The following is a 13,852-nucleotide window of genomic DNA, read 5'->3' as shown; positions in this document are numbered from 1 at the left end:
CCCCCCACTTCAGTATCATCAGCAAACTTGCTGAGGGTGCACTCTGTGCCTTCCTCCAGGTCATTGAGGAATATATTGAACAAGACTGGACCCAGGACTGACCCCTGGGGGACACCGCTAGCCACAGGCCTCCAACTTGACTCTGCGCCATTCACCACGACCCTCTGAGCTCGGCCATCCAGCCAGTTCTCAATCCACCTCACTGTCCACTCGTCTAGCCCACACTTCCTGAGCTTACCTAGGAGGATGTGATGGGAGACAGTGTCCAAAGCCTTGCTGAAGTCCAGGGAGACACCATCCACTGCTCTGCCCTCATCTACCCAGCCAGTCATTCCGTCATAGAAGGCTATCAGATTGTTCCAGCATGATTTCCCTTTGGTGAATCCATGCTGACTACTCCTGATCACCTTCTTGTCTTCCACATGCTTAGTGAGGACCTCCAGGAGGAGCTGTTCCATCACCTTTCCCGGGAGGGAGGTGAGGCTGACAGGCCTGTAGTTTCCTGGCTCCTCCTCCTTGCCCTTTTGGAAGACTGGCGAGACATTGGCTTTCTTCCAGTCCTCAGGCACCTCTCCTGATCTCCAGGACCTTTCCAAGATGATGGAGAGTGGCCTAGCGATAACATCCGCCAGCTCCCTCAGCCCTCGTGGGTGCATCCCATCGGGGCCCATGGATTTGTGGATGTCAGGTTTGCCCAAAAGATCTCTAACCTGATCCTCCTCCACCAAGGGAGAGTCTTCCTTTCGCCAGCCTTCCTCTCTTGTCCCCAGGGTCTGGAATTCCTCAGGACTGGCCTTAGCAGTGAAGACGGAAGCAAAGGCAGCATTCAATAACTCTGCCTTCTCTGTATCCTTCGTCACCAGGGCACCCGCCCCATTCAGCAGCGGGCCCACGTTTTCCCTAATCTTCCTTTTGCTATTGATGTATTGGAAGAAGGCCTTCTTGTTGTCCTTGACATCCCTTGCCAGATTTAATTCCAACTGGGCCTTAGCCTTCCTTGCCGCATCCCTGCACACTCTGACAGCGTCCCTGTATTCCTCCCCAGTGGCCTGTCCCCTTTTCCACATTCCGTGTACTTCCTTCTTCTGCTGGAGTTTTGCCAGGAGTTCCTTGCTCATCCCTGCAGGTCTCCTGCCCGCTTTGCTCGACTTCTTACTCAGAGGTACTTCTCAGAGGACTTCTTTCTTGGTTAAACTTTATCTATAAATAGTGGCGGCTGAATTTTTCAGACTTTTAAGGTGGATAGGAATTTGATTCTGGAATTATTTTAATATTAGGTGCTTAGTATAGCCAGATATATTTTGTTTTATTCATGAAGTGAATGTACACACAGAATTTGGAATTTTACAGTTTGTATAAGTGATTCATAAACAAGATGACGTTGAAATATGTGATCGTAGATTTCTCCCCCGGATAAATTTGTAGATATACTCTGAGACAGGCAATCTATATAAACTGTTTTATAAATATATTGTACAAGTTCTTTAATTTTCAAACACCCAGATTCTGAGGTAGGCGTATACCTGTTGCCGTTAAATAAAATTTAACGCCAGGATAGCGTTTACGCAACCACTGAGAAATGCTTCTTCTGTGATGGCAAAATAAGGTCTCATGAGCAGTCCCATAATCATTACTACATCTAATCTGGTTGAAGAGTCATTGAAAATTGTGATGGTTTTTCCTTGTAGCTTACATGTTTCCAAGTTACCTATTATTCTAATACTGAAGTCCAGTGGCTTATATAGAATGAACTGGTTCACTTTCTAACAGAAAAATTACCTTATATAGCAGATTGCTGTTACGCTTAGTTCTGAGTTGCGTTTTTGCCAATGGGTTAATCATAGGAATGAACGGAATTAGCATAGGGGCTTACTTGCTTTTGGTTCTAATTGGCATCCCTTCTTTTTTATTAATGAAATATTACTTTTTTTTTTTTTTTGGTAACATCAGCAACGTTTTGTTTAACATCAGCAAGCCCTTAGTTGTGCCTAGGATGAGGTTCTAGGAACTGCGTCAACACGACATGTGTTTGGGGGTAGTGTGTCCATAGGACCTCTGAGTCCTAAGACTTGACCCAAGTGTAATGTAAGAGCTGTTTATATTGATTGCAAATAGGTAAACACTAAAAAAGTTTAGTTGCTTGAGGCTGCAAGTACATAGCCAAGTTAGACAAGTGGTCTCATCATGGACCAGCTGTGCAACTTGTTATTTTGACAACGAGCCAAAGATTCTGGTTCACAGTATTTGTGCTTACATATCTGAGTGTACAGAACTTAGCCTATGTACACCATAATTAGTCTTTCACAAGTTTAAAAAAGTTTTTTTTAAGTGTTACGTGTACTCATTTTACTGATTTCCTTTGCACATATCACTGAACGTTACCCAGTTACTTTATCTGCAGGGATCATCGTTTGAGTTTGTTGTTTTAATTGATCGATAAGCACATTTCTGAAAATTATATACTTGTTACGGATTTTTTTAAAAGGACAAAGTAAAGTGTTTGGCTCACAGAATGAAATGCTACTTATGCGGATTTTCTTACTTATGCTGACTTTATCTCTGCCATGTTTACATTCTCTAAAAGAAGAGTCACTTGCCTCCTATCTTCGTTCTGTTCTTGAAGGGTTTCCTACCCTGAAGTCACATAAAACAGACTTCTAATCTAAGTACAAGATGAAACAGCAAATGGATATAGTCAAATGGGAGAGCACTAGCAAAATGATACATTATTGGTCAGCATAGCGGCAGCCTAATAGATGTAATTTTTTTCCTGTACTGTAGTAGGGGATAGATTTGAAAGAGGTAACATGTTGTTCTGTGAATAGATGCAAGGAGTTCATTCCGTGGATGGGATCGAGATGAGAAAACCCGAAAAGATACAACTGTGAAAACTGAAAAGTGTGCAGTGGAGTAGTCTGAAGTAATTGAGTACTAACTCCAGTCTGCCAGTGCTGAGCGAAAGATGTTTTTTGGAGTGGGATTAGGCTGTAGGGTTCTTTGAAAGTAAGGCAGCTTGTGTTTCAGCAACAAGTGGGGAGAGAAGGGGAAGATATGCCAAAAAAAGAAATAAGTGAAGAAATGAGAGACCTGTCAGTCAGATATGGATTCTTCAGCCGTATTTTTGAGGGCATGAACAGAACAAGCTTGCATTTGTCAAGGCTGGAGAAGGTGATGTTGCAGCAATCAAGATATGAGATGATGGACACCTTGTTGAGAGTTTTAGTTTTGTGAAGGATAAGGAAGACCACATCTTATATTTACATTCTGAGTGTGAGGCCAGAAGTTTTAACAAAAAATGTTATTTGTATTACTAGCCTGTGTGATGTCAAAAGTAATGGTAACGTCTGCAGTAACTGAGAAAGAACTAATGAGGAAGAAAAAGGGCTTTTTTTAAGCCAAGTTAAATTTGAATTGATGCCTCATTGTCCCCACAGTGATGCTGGAGAGACAGGTTGAGGTTTTAGGAAACTAATCACAGACTGTAGATCTCCCCTCTAGTTTGCCTATTTGGATCAAGTTCTGCTAAAGGTAACAGATTTATCGCAGCGCTTCTCTTTAGCAGCATCCTTGAAGCATATTGACAGGGTGATGATTAAAAAAAAAAGCACTTTCTCCTGATACTCTCTACTTGAGAAAAGGTCAGCAATCTGCACAGTGAATAAGTTCTAAACTTTATGTATGAGCTTCTGTAGAGATTCTTTTCTTACTGGAAAAAGACGTCTTTACATTGAAGAAATGTGGTAGTCCAGGCTCTGCTGTACACAGTAGTAGAAAGGAAGGAAAGATTGTATATTGTCAGCAAAATGATTTAGAGTGTAGATTGAAATCTGAAACTATATTAGCCAGAAGTAACATATTGAAATGTGTTGAATCAGAGACTTAGTGTGTGGTTGTTCATCCAGGCAAAAAGCAGCATCAGCAAATAATTCATACAGGAGGAAAAGAGGGAAAATATTACCTAAAGAAAGAGATTTAGTTCAGAATTTGATAGTTCTAAAATATATACAGATTTTCTCATAACTAAATTACTTTTCCCCGGAACACTTGGTTGCTTGCTGTATATTTTGTGCTAAAACTTTAACAGAAATTTGTTGGACAGAAACAAAGATATGTTCTGACCAAGTGATTGAGTACTATTGTCAGAAGTTGCAGATCAACACTGGTGATAGAAGCGCTTTTCAGATGGATCCCCTTGCAAATGAAATGAGTTAGTTGCTTTCTCTGGTGCAGGCTACAGAAGAATCCTGAAAGGAATAGACAGATATTACTGCATTGTTTCCTAGACTAGTTTGAAGGGTATTCACCTTCTGAAAAGCTTTTCAGGAGTCTCCTTCAAAGGGCAATTGTTGGTGAGTGTTAATATTTGCAAAAGGAAGGAACTCGCTTTAGTTAAAGCTAAGCTTGGTGGTAGTGGCTTGTGTGCGTTGGTCACTTCTTTCTCCTCTTTTTCTCCAGCATTTCTTCGATACTCGGCTTAAAGTACCATGTGCAATGGTCCAAGGCAATGTGGCATGTTTTGCAGTTGAGGCTATAAATGTGCACTGTCAGTTACCAGAACCAAACTGATGAACAGCAACTTAGTAAGCCACTGCAGTATGATTCCTCGTTATCATTTATGTGCATATGCTAGAGACATGCTCCTGCTTCCCATCCCCTCCCAAGGCATCTTTATCAATACATCTCATTCCTTCTTTATGGAGCTCTCAGTACAATGTTCTGAGTCTTGGTCCCTGATTAGCTGTCGCATTCAGTTGACATGACGTACGTACGTTGTGTGTCCTGTTAACAGTGACTTGCTCACTTCACAGTGGTATTATAGGTCTGCTGCCTAATGTCATGTAACTTGTTTTACGTGGTGCTGGTTAGGTTATGAAAAGCAAAAGATTAGTCTCTAGTAGGCAGAACTACCTAAGTCATATTTTCTGTGTTGAATATGTCATATATAAACATTTCATACAGGCTGAGGACTTGTGAAATTGATTTCCATTGATAACTGAGATCTCTCCTTTAGGCTAGGTATAAGGGAAAGGCCTGACTGACTTTGTGCAGTGCTTAGCATGAAAGCCCTGAATTCAGTTTGAAATGCTGGTACACAAGCACACAAACATTAGATCGGATCAATAAAGTGATGCAAAAAGTTCAGATTTCCCAAAACTCTCCCCTGTAATTTCCAATGAAATTGGTGTGCGCAATTAGTGCTGAAGAATGCCAAATTCATTATCAAATTTGAATTAGATTTATTTTCAAGTAAGGTTCTATTGCAGTGTTTTGTAAATCCCGTCTTTACTTTAGACTACGTTCATTGCTATTTTTTTTCCTGCAGGACTTGACTCTGTCCAGTCTTAACTGTCTTACTTTTTCTTAAAACGCTCTAGTTTCTGGCTCTTCCAGTGGGCAGTCTTTCAATTCCCTTTCGGTCTTTATTACTCAGTTGTTCAACATCATCTGCTCTACTTGTTCTTTTTAAAAAAAAAAAAAACAAAAACAAAAAAAAACAAAAGCTGAAGCAGTACTGAAACAGAAAACTTGGGGTTATTTTTTCTGTTTCTCAGAGGGAATGTACTGCTGCTACAAGAAGTAGCAGCTTCATGGAAATAATAATCTTAATAGTGATTGTGATAAATCAAGCATCAGTTTATTGTATTAACCTCTGTTTTTCTGCAGTAGAGATTATGCAGAGTGTGCTAAATAAAATGTCAATTAACATTTGGTTACACTTTCTTAGAAACTGATATTGTGATATACAAGTAAACATAAAGAAACTTCACTGTGAGTATGACTTTAGTATCAGCTGTTTATTGTACATCAGGTTTAGGATCAGAGTATCAGAACAAATGGAAATTTATATTATCTTCTGTAATAGAAATGATTTCTTCATTTATAGATATGGCTTTTAAATTCTGACACACTCCTAGTGGAGTCTTTAGGAAGTTCGTCCTCCCACAATGTTTTTATGCTGTTTGGAGATACTTTGAGGCCTGATTCTGCATCAACGGGGACCTGGAATGCTGCCAAGATTCTTTACCAGCCGTGCATTAAAAACAGGAATAAGGAGTGAGTATTGCCTTTTCTGATCTTGGATTCTGATCCTTGTTTCTTTCTGCTGTCCAGGTCGGAAATATTTCTTTGATGTTCTTTGGGGCAGGTCCATCAGTCTTAGAGATGTATCTTTTTAAATTTGCGTACTTCTTTTTTAGCCAAAAAAAAAAAAAAAAAAACCAGAAAAATGGTAGCTTAGTTCCTGTTACAGCCAGAGAGAGTTTGGTGGTTACATTTTTGCATAGTAATATTAAAATGTAGGTGGAAGAGTTACGGTATTCTTACATGGACATAGATAACTTACCAAATTACTTTCCACTTCTGTAGGAAAGTAATGTGTTCCCTTTTGTGTGTATTCTTCCCCCCCACCATAGTAACTAGCTGTACAGTTTTAGAGCTTGGTCCTTTTTCCAGCTGCGTTGACAGAAGCTGGAAGGATCATGGTGCAATGAATTCTCAGTAGGGGAAGTGAGTATTACAGTGGTTCAGAACATGCTGCTCTGTGGCCCTTGCTTCAGGTAGTGCAGCTCAGGGAGGAGGAAGGATTGAAGCAAGATAAAGAGTGTGGGCTGAGGCCTGAATGATTTGTAAGTTTAGCTATATTTCCCTCCTTGTCTTCAATTTTTATATTTTATATGAAAATCCAATCTCTTCTGTCAAGATACTTGTTAGAAGAAAGTTGAGTAAGCCTGTCAAGTAAGCCTGTCTGCCCTCCCCCAGGGAAGAATTTGGAGCTCTTTGGTACAGCTGGAACCAAGAGGGCAGAGGTAGGCAGTTCTTATTTCAGCAAATTTTACCTGCCTGTGTGAGCTTAAGTCTTTACTCCTCATGTTAAAATTATGCTTTATTTTGTAAGTGGTAGAGCCATTTACAGGACTGAACTATATCTGTTTAAGCCAAGTTGTCTTCAGTCCTGCAGGTGTTTTCTGCTTGATAATGATGTGATGATCACACCATTATCGGTGTACCTGGACAGTGCATCTAGCAATGTCAATGTTAAAAGATACTTCATGTAGACTAGCAGAAGAATCACTGATGCAAGGGGCTCCCCCAAGAAGGTCCTTTTTAGATGTGATGCAGAAGGAGGTCATTCAATTATCAAATGAGCCTCTGTGTGTACCTGTAACTTGCTTTCAGCCAAGTGGTTGCATTATTTCAAAAATAATTGAGGCCCTGAGGAAAGAGGAGAAAGAAGAGGTGAGGAAGGTCTTTGAGTTGAACGCCATAGAAGGGTGGGTTTTTTTGTGGATTTGTCCATTTCTGCGCGAGCCCTCATAAAGGGAACATTTGGCTTCTGCCAGCTTTGAACCCTAATATCTGGGGGGGTGAGAGACACTACCTAACAAATTATAGGCTGTAACTGTTGGAGAGCAAAGTAGTGAGAATGTTGATTCACCAGTGATTCCAGGGTTTGTGGGTGATGCAGTCTGACTTCTAGCATAGTTTACTGCTTTTTGCTCTGCAGCGGTAAAGAGAAAGCATTATTTTTGTATATGTCACACTTAAATAGTGGTTTGGGTTTGTTATTTTTCCTTTGAGCTCTTGGAAGCTAGGTGATAGTTTTAAACAGGTATGTACGTGTTTAAAATTCAGAAGACGTTCCCTCCAGATTCAGTACCAATACAAAACTAGTTTATAGCCAGAGAGCTCATAAAAGTACAAGAATGTTGCCTCACATAAACAAATATGTGCACACACATTTAAATATTTTCGTAGGAGAAATATGCGTATTACAAGAAAGTGTGATTCATCATAGTGTTTGTCCTGAATATTGCTTAGTGTATCCGTACCCCCCTCTTTTTTTTCAAACAGATCTAGTACGGAATAGTTGAAATAAACTCTAACGTATGGAGAGAACACGAAGTTCTAACATGTACAGAGATCACCCTATAAGAGGAAGTATTACTGTTATTCATATAAGAGAAAAAATTACCTTTTTTAAGGGAGTATCTTTTTTTTTTTTTTTTCCAATGGGGCACTGGAAGAGCTCTGTAATGTAGATGTTATTTAGTGTTCCAAATTACCTCTTAAAATATTTTCACTTAAGCTGCTTATTCTTGGAATGAAGGATATTACAAGAACAAGTATCAGCTTTCAAAATGAAAGATACTTGATTTACCCTGTAGGTCTTGGGGAAGTGTAACTTACAGCTTTTCCTTTCAGTTTTTAATTCTTTATCAGAGAGCAGAGTTAATTGCCTTAACGCGCAGTTACTTTGGCAAGTTATTGAGGTAAAATGCCTTAGTAACTTTTAGGGACATCAAGATCCTATCTACTTTTTTGTAGTATTAAAAAAAAAAAAAAAAGCAGTAAAAGGGAAATATTAGAAGAATATTAGAATTCTTGAATGGAATTTTCAGCAGCAGAATTTTATTGAGATTATATTCAGTTCTTTCCATTTTTTTTGGTAGACTGACAGTGAAGAGCAGTACTGAGGCATAACTGAGATTCTAATGCTCCTCTGGCAGTAATTGACATCTTCCCTGTCCAGTTCCTGGCTTAAAATGCAAAAACAGATAAGAAAGAACAGAAAGGCTTGTTCTTATTTTTTTTTCCCCACTAGAATATTTGTTTTGGGGGTTCATATATTTAAAGCGTGTGATACAAGAAACTGAAACAGCACAATCCGTTTAGGAAAATAAGGCCAGAACATTTCTGGGCCTCTGTATCTCCTTGCTTGCTTGCTTTCCAAGCTGTTCAATACTTGAGTACGATATTGTATTCTGTTCTTACTGACATTCTTCTCATAGCTTGAACTGAATTCTGGAGAACTTATTGCACAGTCTGATGGTAAGCATACTGATCTTTGTAAACCAGATCAGAAGAATCAAATCGTTGCAAAACTGCTCTCTCCTTAATACTTTCCTATTCCTGATTAAACTCTACTCTAAAAGCATGTTACTTTTTTTGTCTTGCTTTCTGAACTGAGCCTGAGGAGTTCAGGTTCACACAGAATCACAGAATGGTTGAAGTTGGAAGGGACCTCTGGAGATCCTCTATTTTATTTTGGATGTTACAAATAAATATTTTGATTTCTATTTAACCTGTCTTAACCTAGGAACCTGTCCAGTACAGGTTCCGCTGCGTCCACAAGTAGAATGGCTGCTTCCCTTATCTCTCAGGTCAGATCCTGGCACCGCAGGAATCGGATAGGTCCAAAGTGTATTCCAGTTGCTTGCAACAACTGAAGCAGCTCTCTGGCGTGCAATGCTAGAAATAGAGTACATGTTTGTCCCTTGTGGCTATTGGGGTCCACGTCACAAGTGAACCTTTTGTTGACTCCCTCCCACACAGGAGATAGCCTTGCTTACTAACAGGGAATAGAACAACGTTCTGGTCCCTAGAAACAGAAGAGGGACTTTGAATCCTTCACAGTCTTTCAAAGGCATATGCGTTTGCAGAAACGAGCAGTAGAAGTGCTACATTTATTGGAATTTGGGCATTAAAATACATTTGGAACCTGCACTGTTCAAGAAATTGGACATTCTGTGTGGAATTCTTGAAATAAATAATATGCACACATTGCATGAAATAGGTTGCACAGTTTTTTATATTCTGCTGCTATGTTTGTATTACTGCTCAATATAGAAAGGCTTCGGTCTTATTGCACATGTTCAGGCACTATCTCAGGCCAAATGATAAATGAGTTAGTGGAAACAGACTTAACTAAAGTTCTTTCTAATAAAGTGCAATAAAAAAGACAAGAACAGGAAAACAGTTCTTAACCAACCATAACTTTGGTTTCTGAACTTTATGAAGAAAAGAGTACGAGGTCAAACATCAACCAGGATCAAACAACCAGTTCTCCTGCCCCAACATCATATATCCATAAATGCGTATCTTTAGTCTGTTCTGGGTATCTAGAAAAGCTTCTCGTATTAAACAAACAGGAAAAGGAGGTTTGAATGTCTTTGATCTTCCATCGCAAAGTCCAAAATCCTTTGTTTATTTCTGTAAGCGCACAACTGGGTGCTGTGCTTGCTTCACAGAAAGAAGAGCAATAGCTACAATAGGAAGTTGCCTGCTAGAAGAATAACGAATCATCCCTTGGTTTCAGCTGAAGGAGATGAGTTTAATGGGTGTCCTTGTTTCTGAATTCACCTACACCTCCAGTGTATTTGACTGGAGCAAAAAATCCCCCTCCAACGTCTATTTTGCATGATTATTTATTTTTGTTTCCATTTTCATCAAGTACCACAACAGCATCTCATCAGACGAAAAGGATTAATCAAATCTGCAGGCACTAAAATCAGTATTGTACAAATAAAAATATACTGCTGCGAATGCCTATGAATCAGTGCCATTCAATCCCATACTTGTACCTAATCTGTAGTTAACCATGTTCTTTTCAGTTAACGTTACAGGAAAGATAACAGCAGTTTTGATCACATTATCTGGTTTAGATTACTTGTGCACTATGCTTAAATTCGAAAGATACAGTTTCATCATTCCCAATAATTCTTAACCTTAAAGAGTTAAAGGTAGAATAAATAGATACAGTCAATTTTTAAGGAGAGAAAGGTATCTTTGAAGGCTTTTTTGAGAAGTACTGCTTTCCACACAGGAAACTTCAAGTACTTTGGGGCGCAGTTACTTATTCATCTAAAAATTACAGGCAATTTAAATACTGAAGTAGACTGGATCCAACCAAAAGAATCCAAGATTTATTCCTTCATGCGCTGGTTGTATCGCTGCACACTAGTTACATCGTTTTGTAAGTGTTCCCTAAAACACTTTGGCATACGACATATATGAAATGTGCTACAGCACAAAACAGTAATTCCAGCTTCTTGCTCCAGCCGTTCATCTTACGTATAAGACTGAATTAGTTTATTTCATAACACCTGAATTAGTTTATTTCATAAGACCTTACATACAGACTTGTATGGCCCTCCACAATTTTCCTCTCTCTTTTAAGATACTTAACTGGAGCAGTTGCGACAAAAAATTACGTTATATCCAGGGAATGCACCAGTACAGGCTGGGTGCTGACCTGCTGGAAAGCAGCTCTGCAGAGAAGGACCCCGGGAGTCCTGGTGGACAACAAGTTAACCATGATCTGAGAGATAAGGGAAGCAGCCGTTCTACTTGTGGACACAGTGGAACCTGTACTGGACAGTTAGGTCCTAGGTTAAGACAGGTTAAAGGTAAATAGAAATCAAAATATTTATTTTTAACCTCCAAAATATAATAACAGTCATAAATGTTTATAAAACATATGAGTGAGGAAGTGAAAGAAAATCTTTACTTGGTCTACTTACACAAGCGTAAATATGTACTCTGGGATAAATACTTTCATGACAGCAGTTGAGGTCTCAGGCTTTGTGAGACCCTTCCGTGGCAAGTTGCCTCTGCTAGAGAGCACCTAACTGGGATTCTTTAATAACTCACCTTCATGCACCCCCTTTTCAAGGTAACCCTTAGGTTCACATTCCTTGGGATACCCTTGAATCTTTCTCTTGTAAAAGAGCTAACATAATAGCTTTTATAAATGAAATCTTCCTTTCAAAGACTTAAGGGAAGTCAGGAGTGATTTACTTTCTCTCCCCAAAATCCATTTCATTCCTTTTTTTCTTCAGGACCTAATAGGCCGTTGTTCTTAATTAGCATGATGCTTATTTCACTCCCTCAGATATGGAAGCCTGTTTTTTTTTTTTGTTTTCTTAAACTAAGAATTATCTCCTGTGAAGAACACCTTGCTTCGATGGATAACAGGACTTTCTCTTTTCCCTCCAGTAAAACATTAGCGCAACTTTCCCTGGACCTTACATGCAGTATTACTCTGTATGTTAAAAACGCAGATAAGACAAACTTCTAAGTAGGATAAATGTTCCTAGTTTGTAATTGGCTGCTGAGTGATACCAGGCACAATGATAGTTAACTCATGTAGAGTAATAGTTTGGTTGAGGGTGGACAGAATCCGAAGACTGTTGTAGCAAAACAGCTCCGAGTTAGGTTGAACGTTGCTGAAAAGGTGATTATCTCGTGTGGTGCCAGCCTTTTTAACAACAGGGTGGTAGCTGTTGATTCATGTTCAGTTTGTGGATCTCTTATAACTGTCAGATCCTTTCCTGTAGATGGCAGTCTAATAAGCTGCCTTCCTTTCTATTTTTGTGTGGCTGGTGATTCTTGTACCTTGCGGTTGTCTCTGTCAAACTGCATCCTAATTTTGTTCAGATCATATCTTCAGATTAGTCATTGCCATTTTCAATGCTGATGGGTGGCATACTGATTACTCTTCCCAGCTTCATGCTATCTGTAATGAAAGACTCATCTCTGTTACTTGCTTACCCAATCTGTTGCCTGAGATATTGACTAGAACAGAATTAGGAACCTGTCGTATGGAGCCTCTCTCTATGTATGTTTATTTTGGTAGTGACTTACAGCTATGCTCTGGGAACATTTTTCCAACTAGCTCTATATGGTTGACTGTTGCTTAAGAACATTCAGTAGTTAATAAAGCATCGTGATGTTAAGATATGGTTAGGTATATCTCAATATGCTACTCGTGGCGTAGCTGTGGGCTTTTCTCCTTGCAGAGCCCTTTTCTTCCGATCTTCCTGAGGGTTGCTGTTTAAGTAGTGTATCGATACAGCTTTTGTATCTCACTCCTCCAACTGTTAAACAGGGCTAGAAGCACTTACGTATGTATCATGTATGTGATGTAGTATGAGTTCTGGATAGGTCTGACTTCCATCCCCTTTATGAGCAGTCCTTCTGCAATAAATCAATTGAAAATACATGCAGAGGAACAGTGTGCTATCGTTTCTTCTTGTCACTTCTGAAAAGAGTATTAGTAATGAGTGCAGTTAAGTCCTGTTAGGGAAGGATGCCTCGTGCATTTTATTCTCCTTTCTTATTGAGATATTCATCACAGAAGAACAGAGTAGTTGAGGTTGGAAGAGACCTCTGGAGATCATCTGGTCCAATGTCCTGCTCAAGAAAGGTCAGCTGGAGAGGTTGCTCAGGCCTATGTCCCGGCGATTTGAATATCTCCAAGGATGGAGACTCCACAACCTTTCTGGCAACCTGTTCTGGTGTTTGACCAACCTCACAGTGAAAAAACATTTTTCTTATGTTTAAGTACAGTTTCCTATGTTTAGATTTGTGCAGTTGCCTCTTGTCCTGTCAGTGCGCCCCACTGAGAAGAATCTGACTCCATCTTCTGTACACCCTCCCTTGAGATATTTATAAACATGGATCAGGTTCCCCTCCACCCCCCCCAAGCTTTTTCTTTTCCAGGTTAGACAGTCCCAGCTCTCTCAGCCTCTGCTCATACATCAGATGCTCCAGTCCCTTAACCTTTTTTGTGTCCTTTTGCCAGACCTACTACAGTATGTCCATATCTTTCTTGCACTGGAGAGCCCAGAATTGGACACAGCACTCCAGCTGTGGCCTCACCAGTACTGAGTAGCGGGAAGAGGAGGATCACTTCCCTCGATCTGCTGGCAGTGCTCTGTCTAATGCAGCCCAGGATGCTGTTGGCCTTCTTTGCTCTGAGGGCACATTGCTGATTCATGCTCAACCTGTTGTCCAGCAGGACCTCCAGATCCTTCTCTGCAAAGCTGTTCTCCAGTTGGTTGGCCCCCAGCCTGTACCAGTGCCTGTGGTTATTCCTCCCCAGGACTTTTAATTTCCTTTTGTTGACTTCATAATGTTTCCCTCTGCCTGTTTCTCCAACCTGTCGAAGTTCCCCTGAATGGCAGTGCAGCGATCTCACATTTCAGCCACTCCTCTCAGTTCTGTGTTGTCGTCAGCCTTGCTGAGGGTGCATTTGGTCCCCTCATCTAGCTCGTTAATGAAGAGGTTAAAC

The 13,852-nt window shown here is 40.0% G+C and overlaps 1 protein-coding gene across 5 annotated transcripts in view; it reads left to right on the top strand.

Moving 5' to 3' along the window:
• The window catches only part of UBE3D (ubiquitin protein ligase E3D), a 94,997-nt gene that overhangs the window by 18,574 nt on the left and 62,571 nt on the right, over positions 1 to 13,852 (top strand). For 3 of the 5 annotated variants that reach the window (XR_011140123.1, XM_068937658.1, XM_068937656.1), the window contains exon 8: positions 5,885 to 6,054. The exons of 1 other annotated variant lie outside the window; for it this stretch is intronic. Coding sequence is in view for 3 of the 4 variants with exons in the window: in XM_068937658.1 (XP_068793759.1) it covers positions 5,885 to 6,054 (170 nt within the window). In the remaining variant the exon portion in view is untranslated. Of the gene's footprint in view, positions 1 to 5,884; positions 6,055 to 6,700; positions 6,738 to 13,852 lie in introns of those variants that run through there. One more of the 5 variants, XM_068937659.1, reaches the window with a different exon arrangement.

This window comes from Struthio camelus, chromosome 3, assembly GCF_040807025.1.
Source record: "Struthio camelus isolate bStrCam1 chromosome 3, bStrCam1.hap1, whole genome shotgun sequence".
Lineage (NCBI taxonomy): Eukaryota > Metazoa > Chordata > Aves > Struthioniformes > Struthionidae > Struthio > Struthio camelus.
The sequence above is the reverse complement of the archived record's forward strand: the minus strand, read 5'-3'. Positions and strand labels throughout refer to the sequence as shown.